The sequence below is a fragment of the Cyclopterus lumpus genome, chromosome 8 (assembly GCF_009769545.1).
Source record: "Cyclopterus lumpus isolate fCycLum1 chromosome 8, fCycLum1.pri, whole genome shotgun sequence".
NCBI lineage: Eukaryota > Metazoa > Chordata > Actinopteri > Perciformes > Cyclopteridae > Cyclopterus > Cyclopterus lumpus.
In genome coordinates, this window is record NC_046973.1 from 19,481,867 (window position 1) to 19,499,562 (window position 17,696).

General features: G+C 41.4%; 3 protein-coding genes across 5 annotated transcripts; all 3 read left to right on the forward strand.

The window, feature by feature from the left end:
• The first annotated feature begins 490 nt into the window (after positions 1-490).
• Positions 491-11,606, forward strand: LOC117735454 (transmembrane channel-like protein 6). Its single transcript, XM_034540090.1, is given in 22 exon segments — positions 491-617; positions 1,071-1,312; positions 1,391-1,483; positions 1,628-1,657; positions 1,660-1,732; positions 1,837-1,921; positions 2,023-2,289; positions 2,378-2,526; positions 2,615-2,759; positions 2,862-3,005; positions 3,443-3,600; positions 3,914-4,004; positions 4,237-4,249; positions 4,252-4,337; positions 4,434-4,502; positions 4,504-4,529; positions 4,615-4,690; positions 4,781-4,914; positions 5,812-5,988; positions 6,128-6,206; positions 6,831-6,912; positions 11,307-11,606. Coding segments are annotated over 21 exon segments (2,325 nt in total). The 5' UTR covers positions 491-510; the 3' UTR covers position 6,912; positions 11,307-11,606.
• LOC117735452 lies at positions 7,866-9,217 on the forward strand. The gene is made up of 5 exons (XM_034540085.1): positions 7,866-8,001; positions 8,122-8,207; positions 8,340-8,435; positions 8,570-8,710; positions 8,862-9,217. Exons 1-5 carry the CDS (start codon positions 7,932-7,934, stop codon positions 8,979-8,981), a joined length of 513 nt encoding a protein of 170 aa, XP_034395976.1. The 5' UTR covers positions 7,866-7,931; the 3' UTR covers positions 8,982-9,217.
• On the forward strand, positions 10,312-17,423 carry cenpx (centromere protein X). Of its 3 annotated transcripts, none has more exons than XM_034540088.1 (5): positions 10,312-10,383; positions 10,941-10,992; positions 15,503-15,556; positions 15,738-15,826; positions 16,112-16,540. In XM_034540088.1, exons 1-5 carry the CDS (start codon positions 10,348-10,350, stop codon positions 16,127-16,129), a joined length of 249 nt encoding a protein of 82 aa, XP_034395979.1. In that variant the 5' UTR covers positions 10,312-10,347; the 3' UTR covers positions 16,130-16,540. The 3 variants fall into 3 exon arrangements, with proteins under 3 accessions (XP_034395979.1, XP_034395980.1, XP_034395978.1); XM_034540089.1 differs by lacking the exons at positions 10,312-10,383; positions 10,941-10,992 and adding exons at positions 14,722-14,795; positions 15,353-15,404 and having other exon boundaries at positions 16,115-17,423; XM_034540087.1 differs by lacking the exons at positions 10,312-10,383; positions 10,941-10,992 and adding exons at positions 14,722-14,795; positions 15,353-15,404.
• The last annotated feature ends 273 nt before the right edge of the window (positions 17,424-17,696 follow it).

Sequence of the window (17,696 nt, forward strand, 5' to 3'; positions counted from 1 at the left end):
ATTCAAAGCATATAGACTCTCCCAACATGAAAATGAGTGCTCACTTCCAACTGTAGGTCTGCTAGTTTCTCCAGTATTGTTAATTTAAGTTTAAAAAAAAAAAAAAAAAAGTTTGAAAAAAAAAAGTAACTTCGTGTGTTGCAGTTCTTCGATGCGACCACTGGAGGGCGGTAAACACTCACCTCCACCTTTCATCAAAGGAGACACAATACTATATTGATACTTCCATTAATCTATTTCCAATTAGTTTTACATATTAAATACATGTACTTTTTTTAAATTTTATTTCCTACGTCTCCATGACAACGTAAGTCAGCTATGTTCATGGCACCACATCAGCTGCAGGCAGATGACTTGGCATCAAATGCAAATCAGGCACAGCTGTGTGCTACCAGAGAGAGAGAGAGAAAGAGAAAGAGAGACTACGGAAGTCTGTATGATGTGTGTTGACTATCAGCCAAGAATAGATTAGATACAATGCCAGCGATAACACTGTTCTGTGGGTGACTGATGGTGAAGATTGAGCTGCGTGTTTGCAGCACGGAGATCCTCTCAAGGACCATGGCAGACGGTGTCAACGTTTGTCAAATAGATTCTGATTCCGAGTCTGACTTTGAGTGAGTCCTCTTCAAGACTTTATTTGAGAGCTGCTTTACTTTTTGTTGTAGTCTGAACTTGTACCCGATTGCCATTTCCTCTGCACGGGTGGGCACTTTAGTTTTTATTGTCTCTTGTATCCGTTACCTTGAATCGACATTGATATCGAAGTTTTCTTTCATCAAATTGTGTTACTAAAACTTATCTAAATTGTCTATAATTTACACAAGTTTTCTTCATGTTGGTTTTAAGTCCATACGCTGAGTGTTTGAGGCCTCCTTGCTCTCTCTTTTTTATTATTTTGAACTGGAAAGCATTAGGAGACTTTCATGCATCTGAAGTACGATATGGGAAAGGTGCTTTGTGAACTGAGAATTCTCTACATTGTATTTCACCATGTAAAAAAAGACCACTGTACTGAGGGTGCTCGAGCCAAATCCTGTGGGACTCATTATGGTTACTCTTCCCCCTAGGAACATGGGAGAAAGTGAACCGGGTGGGCACTCCTTCCAGCTCTTTGGAGAGCCAGCCACCAGCACCCAGAGGTGTCCTGAACCCCTACAGATAGGTGTTTTTAGGGCACGTCTGCCATTTCCTGCCAGTGGGCCCATTCGAGGCGAGAGGCTCGACGGGGAGCAGATGAACTCTCTGCAGAGGCATCGCTGGTCTGCCGCCACCTTAAAGGTCCTCTCCGCAATGCCCAGTCGCACTGCTGGTGAGATGAAACCGTCTTCTAATTATTTGTTGCCAAAGTCCTTACGCACGCGCAAGCTGACTGTCGTTGTCCACACAGGGATGAATAGCGCGGCGGTGCCTCCACGGCAGGTCAGAGGGTCATCTCGGCCCCAGACCTCCTCCTCCCGTGAGGCAGATGTGGAGGAAATCGGTATCGAAGGCCAAGCTGTTTGCCTATTGCTGCCGTTTTGACGAGCTGTCCAGCTTTTTCTGGGTGTTGGCTGCGGCAACTTGTCTCTGAACGTGTCAATAAATTGGTTGTTTTCTTCCTTTTTTTTCTGGGGGGGGTTCACAGAAAACAAGAAGCGGCTGGTGCTCAACCTCCGGGCCTCTCGGTGAGCGAGGGCACGCGCAAGCTGAGGGCCACGCCGCTCAGCCTGGCCGATAAGATGGCCGTCAGGTACATTGTGGCGCTGAAAACATTGAACGTCCTGCGAGATAACAAAAACGCCGTGGCGGTAACCGTTTGACCCCCCCCCCCCCCCCCCCCCTGTCTGTCATCAGGCGACTTGCTTTCAGAAACGTAGCGGAGCGTTCACTCCTCGGCAGAAATGCGCGCTACAGTCGCCTGAGCGCGTGCGTATCTAGGGTGAGTACACACTGTGTGCCACGTGACTCGTAAACCCCCCTTTTTTTGTTTGTTCGTTTTGTGGTGCATCAGTATTTCACTCGTGGCTTTCTCCCCTCCAGGCATGGCGTCGTTGCCTGCTCGGCGGCCTCCCCGTCCTCGCGTCCCTCCAGTTGTGGCATTCACCCATGAAGAGACTGAGCGGGCGTTTCGGAAGCGGCGTGCTTTCCTACTTCCTGTTCATCCGCATCCTCCTGCTCTTTAACCTCCTCCTCTTCGTCATCTTCGGCCTGTTCCTGGTCTTCCCTCAAGCCGTCAACCCTCCTCCTCCTCTTCCTCCCGGCTCTGATCTCGACAATTTCACCGGCCTCGAGCTTCTCGCAGGCACGGTAAGATGCATCGGCAGCAGTGCAGGCATGAGACCTTCTGTGCCCCCCCCCTCCCCCCCTCTCTTGACTCGAGCGCTGTGTCCTGCAGGGTTACATCTCCCATAGTGTGATGTTTTACGGCTACTATACCAACACCGTCCTCCAAACGCCCCAGACGGTGCCGTACAGCATACCTGCAGCCTATCTCCTCACCGTCGCCGTCTCCTTCTTCGTCATCAGCATCATCCTCGTGTACAGGTCGGACAATAAGTGCACTACTTGCCCCCGAGTACTTTCTTTACTCCATCCGTGTCGTGTATTTTATGGCTATATCGTTCTCCTGCAGCACGTCCAAGTCCTTCGGGGGAAGTTTTCAAGTCCTCAAGTCTCACGGAAACCTGGCTGTACAAGTGTTCTGCTGCTGGGACTTTAAAGTCACCAAGAAGCTGTCTGTCAAACTGCAGTCTGAGAAAATCAGCACTCAACTCAAAGTATGCAATCTCTTGAATATTAAAACGAGGCTCCCTAAAGTGTGAAACTTCTTCATTGAATCGTTTAAAGCATGAACAAACTGGCCGCTACTTTTCCAACAGGAGCTGCTGTCCGAGGTGATCGGTGGAGAAGATGAAAAGAGCTGCACGCAGCGCCTCTGCCGCCTCGTGGTGCACCTGATGGCGTGGGCGACATGTCTGGCCAGCATCTGTCTGGGTGCCATGGCAGTCCACTATCTATCAGAGGTTAGAGGACACTGTGCAGCCAGACGGACGGATGTTCTGCACACGTGCAGCTACGCGTGCAGCTACGCGTGCAGCTATGCGTGCAGCTACGCGGCCTGTGTAACATTTTCACACGACTGACAAAGAAGCCGCAGTTTTATCTACTTCTCCTTTTTACGGCCCCAGAAGATGAGTTAACACTTTTTTTCTTTTCATTTTTTTTTGGTCTACTGCTGCTTTTACAAAACAGCCGTGCATGAGAATCGGCTAAAAAAACCAACTAATCCCGATTTTGAGTGTTTTTAACATACAACGTTTTCTGATTTTTAATTCCGCGACCCATTCTTCTCACATGCCAACTTCAATCGACTGGTGAAAAATACTGAGGAAACTCGTAATGGTTGTATTTATCATCAATAATCTACAGCCCTGCCTATGATTGGTCCATTCCTTCACAGGCTGCCATCAAGCAGAGTCCTTTCAGAGAAGCTGAGCTGCTGCTCTTGTCTGCTGTGGTGTCCGGCGTTAACCTCTTACTGCCCGGCCTCTTCAACCTGTGTGCCTGGATGGAGAGTCACGACTCGCCCAGTGTTCGTGTCTATGTCTCCATCTTCAGGTGAGAAGAAGAACTGTAAAAACAAAGCGAAAAAAATGCACAATCGACAAGAACAACATAATTCATGTAGGACCATACGCAGCGAAGCTAGACTTGTCAAGCCAAAAATAAGCATACAACTTTATTATTTACTGCTAAATATAAATTATAGTTACAATTTTTTTATTTTTTTTATTTGCCAAGAACATAATTTTCTCTTTCCTGGCATTTTAAGTTAACAAGGAGTGCATAGAAAAGTGGGAACCCATTTAGTCCCACTTATCTGTATCTCTCTATCTCTCTATCTTCTATCTCTCTATCATCATTTCCTCAGAAACCTATTGTTGAAGGTCAGTGTTGTTGGAGTGCTGTGTTTCCGCTGGCTGGGGAGAATTGCTGTGGAACCAGAAAAGTGTGGCTTACAGGTGAGAAACTTCCTGTGAAGTGACGCTGACTCAGTGCAATGTTCTTCCTTTCCAAAGCACATTTCTCAGTGGCGTGACTGCTGCCTTTTTTTTTAAAAAAAAACATTGTTATCTCTTTATGATAGATTATGGCTAGATTTAACCAAAGCAACAATAAATATAATGGTATGCACACCAAGTGTTTAGTCGTGACCTAATTACCCCCAATGTGATCTTTACATGCTGTCCTCAGTGTTGGGAGAGCTTTGTGGGCAAGAACTGTATCGCTTGCTCCTGATGGACTTTGTCTTCACGGTGCTTTACACTTTTTTGGGAGAGTTCCTGTGGAGGCAAGTTGGCTCTTTGCCCTTAAATCCTTTTTTTTAACTTGATTCTTTTTGTTTCGCGGTCAATAAAACCTTCACTGAACGTAGAGCATCTTCCCTGTAGGCTCTTTTCTGAGAAATTCTGAAAAGGAAGAGGATGCCAGTGTTTGACATCGCTCGCAATGTGCTGGAACATCATATATGGGCAAACCCTAACTTGGTAATTACACCACACCCCCGAAACCAATGTGTATTTAACCAAAAAGTGAATGAAACATTTATCGTCTTTTTTTAATGCTTCCCAGGCTCGGGGTGCTGTTTGCGCCACTGCTTCCTGCGGTCCAGATCATTAAACTGTTTTTGTTGTTTTACATGAAGACGGTCAGTTGGTGCAGGAGGTCTTGTTTCATTGTCGTAGACGTACCCCTTTGCATAACAAACTTCACATTTCCCCATTTCTTTTCTTTCCAGAGCAGTCTAATGCTTAACTGTCAGGCATCCAGAAAGCCCTGGAGGGCCAGTCAGATGACCACACTATTCATCTCTCTTTTGTGCTTCCCCTCGTTTCTTGGCGCTGCCGTGTCTGTCACTTACATCATTTGGAAGTGAGTGCAGAGAGAGAGAGAGAGAGAGGAGAGAGGAGAGAGAGAGAGAGAGAGAGAGGAGAGAGAGAGAAGAGAGAGAGAGAGAGAGAGAGAGAGAGAGAGAGAGAGAGAAGAGAGAGAGAGAGAGAGAAGAGAGAGAGAGAGAGAGAGAGAGAGAGAGAGAGAGAGAGAGAGAGGAGAGAGAGAGAGAGAGAGAGAAGAGAGAGAGAGAGAGAGAGAGAGAGAGAGAGAGAGAGAGAGAGAGAGAGAGAGGAGAGAGAGAGAGGAGAGAGAGAGAGGAGGAGAGAGAGAGAGAGAGAGAGAGAGAGAGAGAGAGAATGCTTGAGGTTGTGAAATTTGCATAAATTCTTTGACCTCCCCACACAGCTTTTCTAAGGATACGCTTCAAGCGTAATCATCATACCTTACTCGTACTGTGTGTTGACTTTAAAACACAACTATGAGGTTAAAGAGCACATTCCAGTTTTAAACTTCAGTGTGTTTACATCAGAGTCTGACACGTTTCACCAGATATTATATATATATATATATTATAGTACATGCCTGGGGATATGTTCTGTGTGCTTTTATTGTCTCAAAGACCAGAACCAACAATTATGTTTTCTTTAACTACTAGTGAGTGTTTGCTTAGCCGAGATAATGCCCTTTTTGCCATAGACATCGCATCAATTGGCCTCACAGTCTCACTGGGTGTTTGTTTATTCTGAGTCATCTGAAACATCAAACTATTCTTTTAAATGTATGTCTTTTAATAGAAATGAATGGGCTTGGAATAGGATAGAATATAGTGAACTAACCTCAGCTTTTAAGCCAATATACTTTGAAAAAAAAAAAAAAAGGTGCTATTGTCTAAATACCAACAAACTGCCCATATCTCCAAAATCCATCTGTCCTCAGGATTAAACCCTCGTCAAAGTGCGGCCCTTTCAGGAATCTCACCACCATGTTTCAGTCGGGGCAGCTGTGGGCCCGGGAGCTGGAGGCCGCCCACCCCATCTTGTCTCCGCTCAGCTGGGCCTACAACGCTGTGCTGGAGAACCCACTGTTCTTGTTCCTCGCCGCTGGAGTCTTTCTGTAAGTGGTGACATGATGATGTTAACTTTCAAATTCAAAATGTGTCTGCCTTCCAGAAACGCATATTGTTACCGTCTGACTGTTTATGCTTTTTAATTTTTTTGCACCTCCTTATGCTTTCTTTTTTCTTCTTCTTCAGATTAGTGCTATATTTTCACACTCAAGTTGTTGATGGCCAAAGGAGGATCATCAGTCGGTTAAAAACGCAAATTGAAAATGTACGTATAATCCAACAAGAGTCTGTACGGCCCCGCGAGGCGGCGCTAACGTTACGTTAGCATGCATGCTCACAGTGGCGGTCCTAACGGGCTGATGTTCGGCCTCTGTAATGTTTGAAGTGTTCTCCATCGTAGAGTTTTATGTTACAATGCTAATAACATTAGCTCATTCAGTGGAGTTACAATTAAAGGCTGATGGGAATGTCATTTGTAAAGTATTTGGTAAACAAATAGTTTGAACCGATGATGGCGCCTCGAGGGAAAAATGAAGGGATGCCAAAATAATTACAATTATTCCCGAGAGAGAGACGCAAATGGTAATCCATATTGAGACGAGGCATATCAATGACCTTCTGGTGGCGCGCTAGAGGGGGAAAAATATTTTTAAATGATTTGGGCGCCACAGATATTTGTACCAAAAAAAAAAGGTTAACGAAGTGGTGTCGCGAGAAGTAAAGTCAGGTCATCACCAAAGTCAGAGTCAGCGTCTTGAGTACCATAAATGTCATGTCAAGGAAATCCATCAAATAGTAGTTTTGGCTAGAACGTCTAAAAAGCAATGAACAGGACAGTATGTTGATATTTAACCTAATTTATCTTGTGTACATTTCATTTTGTGTACAGGAGGGTAAAGACAAAAAGTTCCTCATCGCCAATTTGCAAGCCGTTTATGAACGGAGTGGTCTGGTTTCCCCTCGTAGATAAGGTGGGTAAGTCTCAATACTGTAAATAACCTCCTTTTGTTGGTTGGAACACAACTTCTTGACCTCATTTATGAAAACTGTCCTTCCATATATAAAAAGTGTTTTTTGTCTTTATTCCCCCCCCAAAAAAAATAAATGTGCTGGAAGAAGACAAACTAATCCTGGCTGTTTGCACTGTGTATTGTATTATATTCATTTATACATGGAGATTTTGTACGTGTAGTTTTTTGTTGATTTGAAAAATAACTACATATGAAAAATTATCTTGAATGTGTTGCATGAAAATAAATTTGTCTGAACATCTCCAGCGTCTGTTTTTCGGTATGAGGAACCTGTGTTTTTGTCAGATTTGACGATTACATTGCATCCGATTGGAATCTGAAGTATTCCTCTGTGTAATTTCACCTGAACACATACAATCTGCACTTTTTTTTTTTTAATGGGCTGCCAAATTATATTATTAATGTTACACATTGTATGTTAAAGGTGCAATATAAGTCATTCAGAGCATTAATATAGCACCAGACCTTAAGTTCATCCAGCAGAATGGGAAATAACAACATGATGTATCAAAATGCAACCTGCTTCCTCAATTCCACCCCCAAACACGCTTTCCAGAACATCTTTCTATACGCATTCAACATAAAGTTACGATGAACATATGCTGAGAATAAACCACGCGGGCACATTTTGGCAACGTCTTGGTGAATCGCTTGATTGTGCAGTGCGTCGTTTTTGTTTGCTCAAAATCAAAAAGTTTTTTTTTTTCCGAAACACAAAGCGGTTCGACTGGAACTGAACACTTGATTGATTTGTAACCTCATACCACGACGTGAGATCACACGTTTACGCTGCAGTTGCATTACAAGGTGCTCAATGTCAACTATTTCCAAACGGCATATTTGGATCCCTGGTTGCTGAACGAGTTGAGTAACCTTCTCTAAACAGACAGTGTTTCCTCAGTACTTAGAAAATAGTAAGGGGACGTACTTGCTGTGACTAACAGATACTATATAAACCAATGTGTTCTGGTTACTCTGAAATTGGGAGTTGGGCTATTTGGAAGAGTGCAGCTCGGGGGAAGATCTCTGGTGAGTTTTCTTGCTTTTCCTTTGTTGTAAATGATCCATGTTCCTATGGACGTGTAAACTAAAATTGTCATGCGATGGTGGTTTTTGTTTCACCCACTGCAAATCTCATCTTCTCTCCAGATAACATGGAAGTGAAGTCAAACAGAATAGTGTTCATCCGTCTTCCAAAGAATCAAATGGCTGCTTTGGCTAAAAATTATGAACTGGTAAACACTTTATCATATATTTATACTTACTTACTTTCAGGCAACCTCACTTTTCTTTTCTTTCTTTCTTTATCTTTTTGACCTAAGCTACAGTATGCAGCATGACGCTCATGTTTTTCTGTAATTTAATAGGACCATGGGTTGATGATCATAGAATTGAACCCCTACATAAATGCAGGATATGTACAAGCTTACTTTAAAGAATGGGGAGTCGTCACAGCATGCAAGGTAAACACTGACAACATAATTGCTTCATTCATGTCTTTTGTTAACATATTCTTGAATAAACCGTGAAAATATAGGAGATTTAAAAAAAAAAAATGTTATCAGTGAATCTTTATCTGCTGAATTTGATCCCATAGGTTAATAAGAGCACCAATGGCAAGGACAAATCGGTGGCCTATGTGAGGTTTTCTGCAGAGGATGATGCCGACAGAGCAGAATGGGCCGGTCCTCACTACATTGGAGGCGATGTGGAAGTGAAACGAGTTGTTAGTCCAAAGGTGAAAACTGGGTTTTATGCCTGTTTGCCGGACATAAAATAGAAAACATATTTTTGTTGTCTATTTAGCAGCATTTGATTTTAAAAGTGTACAACTGCGGTCTACGTCTCCTTTTGGCTGACAAAAAAAATACAATAAATCTTTCTTTCAGATGGAGGAGGATTCGGATGAGGAGGTGTCCTCGGTCGTTACTCGGCCTCGTCCACGGCGTTCAGTGGGCTTGGGCTACATACTGGAAGACGCTCAGTGGTTAGATGATGAGTTGGAGTAAACAAATACTCTGCAACTTTGTCTTTAGAAGTTAGAAAATCATAAATGTATACGCTCATGAAAATCATCGATATTCTGAAATTTTGAGGACTGAAAAGATGACTGTATTTATAAATAGCCTATTTTTTGACTATATAAGTTTGTTTATCTCTTGAACCTTAATGTGAGTTTCTGTGATACACATTATTCTGCTGAGTCTGCTATGTTGTGCATTATTATAATAAACGGTTATATATAATATTCCATGTGTTTAATGTTTTTCAGGGACATAGGGGTGTTGGAAAATATAGATTTAATGTGTACTCCTTTGGTAATGGTTTTGATTGCGTCAATTTACTATCGTTCTTCCTCTGTCACAAACATTAACTACATAGGTATATGGAAAATATATATATTTAAAATAGTGTGAAGCCTATATAAACTACAACAAACTACAACATAAACTACAAATGTCATGATTAGTGAATCTAATGTAAAAAAATATTTATCAGAAAATAAATGTAGAAGAAAACATTCACGATTGGATAAAGTGGTATAACTATCACTAAATCTAAACAAACGTAGATTATATATACGTATGTATATATATATATATTCATCCATCCATCCATTTTCAATACCGCTTATCCTCATTAGGGTCGCGGGGCGCTGGAGCCTATCCCAGCTGACATAGGGCGAAGGCAGGGGACACCCTGGACAGGCCGCCAGTCCATCGAGGGCACATGTAGGGACATACAACCATTCACTCTCACATTCACACCTATGGGACATTTAGAGATCAATTAACCTGCAGCATGTCTTTGGACTGTGGGAGGAAGCCGGAGAGCCCGGAGAGAACCCACGCTGCCACGGGGAGAACATGCAAACTCCACACAGAAGGACCGCTCCGACCGGGAATTGAACCCGCGGCCCTCTTGCTGTGAGGCGACAGTGCTAGCCACTACACCACCGTGCAGCCCTATATATTATATTATATATATTTTTATAATTTATATATACATAATATAATATATATATATATATTATATACGTATATGCGTATATATAAATATATACATGTATGTATATATATATATATACATAAATATATATATAGAATTCATATATATATACATGTATATGTATATATATATATATATATATATACGTACTTGTGTATATATACACGTATATATATGTATACATACATGCATATATATACATACATATATGCATGTGTATATATATATATACACATATATATATACATGCATATATATATATACATACACATCTTAATATTGTGGTTGTTTTTTGTGCGAATGACGTCAGAGATCATTGACCAATCGCTGCGCAGAGCGCCGAGTTTCTTTCACAGTGTTGAAAACATGGCGGAGAAAGACGCGGAAGTTGGATTCAAAAAGGTAGAAGAGTGTCGCCGCTTTGCTGGTGTTTGTTCAGGCTGTGGTTGAATAAAGACGACTGCAGCCTTTTTCTTGGCAGCTGAATTGCATTTATTCGTTTCCATTGAGCATTTACGCCGAAGCTGTTCTTTAATTTCAACTTTAGACTTCGCGAAGATATTATTCAGTGAATCGACACATTCTGTGTGCCGAAGGGAAACAAAATGATACATAATGGCAAAAACGGAGACATCTGTATTCTCTATTTTTGGATAACACTAGCGTTAGGTTACGTTCAACCTATTAAATGACATTGTTGTTCTCCAAAGGCAGTCTGGTATGCGGAAGTCACGTGGGGATAACGCACCACCGAGTTTCAAAATAAGAGCAGCGATTGTGTTATCTGGAAAAAAACAACAACGTGAAGGCTTTTGTAGATGCATATAAGAATACACGTTTTATTTACACCTGCGTCACTAAACGTTCAAATGTATTTAGTTAGAAAACTGTTTTCTTTGACCTCACGGTAAAAAAAATAAAAAAAAGGTCCTCTATTCCTCTATTCCTCTCATTTACAGGAGACTGTAAGCAAACTCTTGTCCAGTTTCTTCAAGGAGGACAAAACCAGACGTAAGTTGGATACCTATATTGTCTCAATATAAGTACAATCTCCAAACAGTTTTATTTGCCATTGTCCGGCTTGACAGACCTCTGTCTTTCTGTTACAGTAAGCGGCGATGCGACGCTGCTCATGACAGAGTTGCTCAAGATATTCGTCCAAGGTGAGACGTTCAGTTCAGTTGCACACACACACACACACACACACACACCACACACACACACACACACACACACACACACAACACACACACACACACACACACACATTGTTTCACGACGAAAGCCTTCACGTGTCGTTTCCTTTCCAGAGGCTGCTGTGAAAGGTGGGTAAGTCTCAATACTGTAAATAACCTCCTTTTGTTGGTTGGAACACAACTTCTTGACCTCATTTATGAAAACTGTCCTTCCATATATAAAAAGTGTTTTGTCTTTATTTCCCCCCCCAAAAAAAATAAATGTGCTGGAAGAAGACAAACTAATCCTGGCTGTTTGCACTGTGTATTGTATTATATTCATTTATACATGGAGATTTTGTACGTGTAGTTTTTTGTTGATTTGAAAAATAACTACATATGAAAAATTATCTTGAATGTGTTGCATGAAAATAAATTTGTCTGAACATCTCCAGCGTCTGTTTTTCGGTATGAGGAACCTGTGTTTTTGTCAGATTTGACGATTACATTGCATCCGATTGGAATCTGAAGTATTCCTCTGTGTAATTTCACCTGAACACATACAATCTGCACTTTTTTTTTTTAATGGGCTGCCAAATTATATTATTAATGTTACACATTGTATGTTAAAGGTGCAATATAAGTCATTCAGAGCATTAATATAGCACCAGACCTTAAGTTCATCCAGCAGAATGGGAAATAACAACATGATGTATCAAAATGCAACCTGCTTCCTCAATTCCACCCCCAAACACGCTTTCCAGAACATCTTTCTATACGCATTCAACATAAAGTTACGATGAACATATGCTGAGAATAAACCACGCGGGCACATTTTGGCAACGTCTTGGTGAATCGCTTGATTGTGCAGTGCGTCGTTTTTGTTTGCTCAAAATCAAAAAGTTTTTTTTTTCCGAAACACAAAGCGGTTCGACTGGAACTGAACACTTGATTGATTTGTAACCTCATACCACGACGTGAGATCACACGTTTACGCTGCAGTTGCATTACAAGGTGCTCAATGTCAACTATTTCCAAACGGCATATTTGGATCCCTGGTTGCTGAACGAGTTGAGTAACCTTCTCTAAACAGACAGTGTTTCCTCAGTACTTAGAAAATAGTAAGGGGACGTACTTGCTGTGACTAACAGATACTATATAAACCAATGTGTTCTGGTTACTCTGAAATTGGGAGTTGGGCTATTTGGAAGAGTGCAGCTCGGGGGAAGATCTCTGGTGAGTTTTCTTGCTTTTCCTTTGTTGTAAATGATCCATGTTCCTATGGACGTGTAAACTTAAAATTGTCATGCGATGGTGGTTTTTGTTTCACCCACTGCAAATCTCATCTTCTCTCCAGATAACATGGAAGTGAAGTCAAACAGAAGAGTGTTAATCCGTCTTCCAAAGAATCAAATGGCTGCTTTGGCTAAAAATTATGAACTGGTAAACACTTTATCATATATTTATACTTACTTACTTTCAGGCAACCTCACTTTTCTTTTCTTTCTTTCTTTATCTTTTTGACCTAAGCTACAATATGCAGCATGACGCTCATGTTTTTCTGTAATTTAATAGGACCATGGGTTGATGATCATAGAATTGAACCCCTACATAAATGCAGGATATGTACAAGCTTACTTTAAAGAATGGGGAGTCGTCACAGCATGCAAGGTAAACACTGACAACATAATTGCTTCATTCATGTCTTTTGTTAACATATTCTTGAATAAACCGTGAAAATATAGGAGATTTAAAAAAAAAAAAATGTTATCAGTGAATCTTTATCTGCTGAATTTGATCCCATAGGTTAATAAGAGCACCAATGGCAAGGACAAATCGGTGGCCTATGTGAGGTTTTCTGCAGAGGATGATGCCGACAGAGCAGAATGGGCCGGTCCTCACTACATTGGAGGCGATGTGGAAGTGAAACGAGTTGTTAGTCCAAAGGTGAAAACTGGGTTTTATGCCTGTTTGCCGGACATAAAATAGAAAACATATTTTTGTTGTCTATTTAGCAGCATTTGATTTTAAAAGTGTACAACTGCGGTCTACGTCTCCTTTTGGCTGACAAAAAAAATACAATAAATCTTTCTTTCAGATGGAGGAGGATTCGGATGAGGAGGTGTCCTCGGTCGTTACTCGGCCTCGTCCACGGCGTTCAGTGGGCTTGGGCTACATACTGGAAGACGCTCAGTGGTTAGATGATGAGTTGGAGTAAACAAATACTCTGCAACTTTGTCTTTAGAAGTTAGAAAATCATAAATGTATACGCTCATGAAAATCATCGATATTCTGAAATTTTGAGGACTGAAAAGATGACTGTATTTATAAATAGCCTATTTTTTGACTATATAAGTTTGTTTATCTCTTGAACCTTAATGTGAGTTTCTGTGATACACATTATTCTGCTGAGTCTGCTATGTTGTGCATTATTATAATAAACGGTTATATATAATATTCCATGTGTTTAATGTTTTTCAGGGACATAGGGGTGTTGGAAAATATAGATTTAATGTGTACTCCTTTGGTAATGGTTTTGATTGCGTCAATTTACTATCGTTCTTCCTCTGTCACAAACATTAACTACATAGGTATATGGAAAATATATATATTTAAAATAGTGTGAAGCCTATATAAACTACAACATGAGGTATTCACAAATGTCATGATTAGTGAATCTAATGTAAAAAAATATTTATCAGAAAATAAATGTAGAAGAAAACATTCACGATTGGATAAAGTGGTATAACTATCACTAAATCTAAACAAACGTAGATTATATATACGTATGTATATATATATATATATATTCATCCATCCATCCATTTTCAATACCGCTTATCCTCATTAGGGTCGCGGGGGCGCTGGAGCCTATCCCAGCTGACATAGGGCGAAGGCAGGGGACACCCTGGACAGGCCGCCAGTCCATCGAGGGCACATGTAGGGACATACAACCATTCACTCTCACATTCACACCTATGGGACATTTAGAGATCAATTAACCTGCAGCATGTCTTTGGACTGTGGGAGGAAGCCGGAGAGCCCGGAGAGAACCCACGCTGCCACGGGGAGAACATGCAAACTCCACACAGAAGGACCGCTCCGACCGGGAATTGAACCCGCGGCCCTCTTGCTGTGAGGCGACAGTGCTAGCCACTACACCACCGTGCAGCCCTATATATTATATATATATATTTTTATAATTTATATATACATAATATATATATATATATATATATATTATATACGTATATGCGTATATATAAATATATACATGTATGTATATATATATACATAAATATATATATAGAATTCATATATATATATACATGTATATGTATAATATATATAATATATATATATATATATATAATATATATATACGTACTTGTGTATATATACACGTATATATATGTATACATACATGCATATATATACATACATATATGCATGTGTATATATATATTACACATATATATATACATGCATATATATATATACATACACATCTTAATATTGTGGTTGTTTTTTGTGCGAATGACGTCAGAGATCATTGACCAATCGCTGCGCAGAGCGCCGAGTTTCTTTCACAGTGTTGAAAACATGGCGGAGAAAGACGCGGAAGTTGGATTCAAAAAGGTAGAAGAGTGTCGCCGCTTTGCTGGTGTTTGTTCAGGCTGTGGTTGAATAAAGACGACTGCAGCCTTTTTCTTGGCAGCTGAATTGCATTTATTCGTTTCCATTGAGCATTTACGCCGAAGCTGTTCTTTAATTTCAACTTTAGACTTCGCGAAGATATTATTCAGTGAATCGACACATTCTGTGTGCCGAAGGGAAACAAAATGATACATAATGGCAAAAACGGAGACATCTGTATTCTCTATTTTTGGATAACACTAGCGTTAGGTTACGTTCAACCTATTAAATGACATTGTTGTTCTCCAAAGGCAGTCTGGTATGCGGAAGTCACGTGGGGATAACGCACCACCGAGTTTCAAAATAAAAGCAGCGATTGTGTTATCTGGAAAAAAACAACAACGTGAAGGCTTTTGTAGATGCATATAAGAATACACGTTTTATTTACACCTGCGTCACTAAACGTTCAAATGTATTTAGTTAGAAAACTGTTTTCTTTGACCTCACGGTAAAAAAAATAAAAAAAAGGTCCTCTATTCCTCTATTCCTCTCATTTACAGGAGACTGTAAGCAAACTCTTGTCCAGTTTCTTCAAGGAGGACAAAACCAGATGTAAGTTGGATACCTATATTGTCTCAATATAAGTACAATCTCCAAACAGTTTTATTTGCCATTGTCCGGCTTGACAGACCTCTGTCTTTCTGTTACAGTAAGCGGCGATGCGACGCTGCTCATGACAGAGTTGCTCAAGATATTTGTCCAAGGTGAGACGTTCAGTTCAGTTGCACACACACACACACACACACACACACACACACACACACACACACACACACACACACACACACACACACACACACACACACACACACACACACACACACACACACACACACACACACATTGTTTCACGACGAAAGCCTTCACGTGTCGTTTCCTTTCCAGAGGCTGCTGTGAGATCACTGAAACAAGCGGAGTCTGAGGACTGCGACCGAGTAGACGTGGAGCACTTTGAAAAGATTCTGCCTCAGCTGGTGCGTACAGCTCAGCAAAGTCAGGGTTTTTTATATGTTATTCAATCAATTATGAACACAAGGTGTCTGGTGTCCTCTATATATGCCGCTTAGACCACCAAGGCATTACACAGTATGGTATTTTTCCTATTTGGCTGCTGAATTCTGAATTGTTTCAGTGATGCACTCTCAGCCCGGGTCTTCCAGATTATACTTTTTAACTATCTGTGCAATGGATACAAGACAACACCAATGCACAACAAGTTTCCATTATTAATCCCGCTGCCTTTCTTCTCTTTTCCAAAGCAGCTGCTGGACTTCTAAGCACAGTGATGCCACAAGATGGAGCCAGAGTGTTGCCTTAAGCGTTCCTGCTCAAATCCAACATGTTTATTATTTTGTTTTTTTTAATCACTAAAATCGGAGATGACGTTTAAATTCTGACCCTGTATGTATTCGAGTCGTGTGATTTTAAGTAGAACGTGGCGGCGCTGTCCGCACGCCTCCACGTCACCACCAATAAGGCCCACCTGTGCTCCTATGTGCAACAACAGGTGCTTCCAGCATGCATAGTGCCCTTCATCAAAGCCTCCTGGAGCAGTTGGAAGCAATTAGAGTAATAAGGGGAGCAGCTAGTCCCTTAGATGATGACAAGTGCCAGGAAAAAAGGAGTACCCCCTCCGGCCACTTTGAAGTTCCCTTTTGCTGTCCTGCGATGTTTAGTTAGAGGGGGGGGGGGGGGGGGGAGGCAAAGGGGACCTCTGGCACAGGGGGAAAGTTGAATGGGAGTGTGCGTGCGCGAACGTGTGCACGTGTTAGCCAAACATGGCCAGAGACCACACGCATAGATATTCTGTTTGAAAGGAAACATAACAAAACACATTGGAACACGGTCCAAGAAGAGCAGGGTGTAATTCTGAAGGTAAATAAACAAAAGAAGGCGAGTAGTTGAGGTGCTTTCTCTCTCCTCGCCACAGCGGAGGGGGAAGCTGGGCCTACAAGGGAGAGAGTAATGTGGGCTCTTCTAACCCGAGTGCCTCAGATGGTTTTCCACCCGTGGTGTATTTGACCAGCGTGTCTTCAATATGAGTCAGCATAGCTGTCCAACACCTCACTCTTATTTATTTGTGTGGCTTGCGAGTGACTCACTACGCTTACAAATGCTGCTCACATGCAGCTGGAAGCAACTGGGGGCTAAATTCAAGGGTCCGGGCTCACAAGGTGCTCAAGGACAAGGCACATGGAATTTGACCCGGCACCCTTTTAGTATAGGCCCAGGCTGGGTCTGTGTGTCACAGGAGAAACCTCCACAGCAGGACACACACACACACCGTCTCCTGAAGGATAGAGAAGTTTATTGAGGACCAGGTTAATAATTACATTTGTAACTTTAGTGTAACTACTCACTACTACTACTACTACCACTCGCATGACATTATTTTATTAACAGATGTGAAGGCAACATTTTTTTTATTCATCCTTACTTATTAACAATGTAATAAACAAACATACAAAAAGATGTATTATGCATATAGGCTTTCTGGGGATTCATTAGAGAATAATTGGATCTCCAGCTGTCAATCCTTGCAGAAGAAATAAAAACAATTATTGTCTTGGATCTCCCATCTTTGTCGTCTTTCCCGCAATGTGAGTCATTGGAAGGTCTCTGTCCCAGTGAAGTAGTGCACTACTGTACAACTCTTTATGCATCTTAGTGGAACAAATTACATCTGAAGGCAGTATTATTAAACATGCGAAAGCAGTTAGGACAAGAATGGGGAGGGGCGTTGAAGAGAGTAATGAGTTAGAGCTTTTCTTGATCAAACATTAAAGGCAGGGAGTGTCGACAGCCACTCCAGACGCTTTGGAGAAGCTCTGGAGTGAGAAGCTT

Excerpts from the sequence above, each read along its gene's own strand:
- LOC117735452 (XM_034540085.1), top strand. The coding sequence starts at position 7,932 with ATGTGTTCTGGTTACTCTGAAATTGGGAGTTGGGCTATTTGGAAGAGT. Across the intron at positions 8,002-8,121 it reads AGCTCGGGGGAAGATCTCTG|ATAACATGGAAGTGAAGTCA; the intron begins GTGAGTTTTCTT and ends TCTTCTCTCCAG. Across the intron at positions 8,436-8,569 it reads GAGTCGTCACAGCATGCAAG|GTTAATAAGAGCACCAATGG; the intron begins GTAAACACTGAC and ends TTGATCCCATAG.
- cenpx (XM_034540088.1), top strand. The coding sequence starts at position 10,348 with ATGGCGGAGAAAGACGCGGAAGTTGGATTCAAAAAG. Across the intron at positions 10,993-15,502 it reads CAAGGAGGACAAAACCAGAC|TAAGCGGCGATGCGACGCTG; the intron begins GTAAGTTGGATA and ends TTTCTGTTACAG. Across the intron at positions 15,557-15,737 it reads GCTCAAGATATTTGTCCAAG|AGGCTGCTGTGAGATCACTG; the intron begins GTGAGACGTTCA and ends TTTCCTTTCCAG.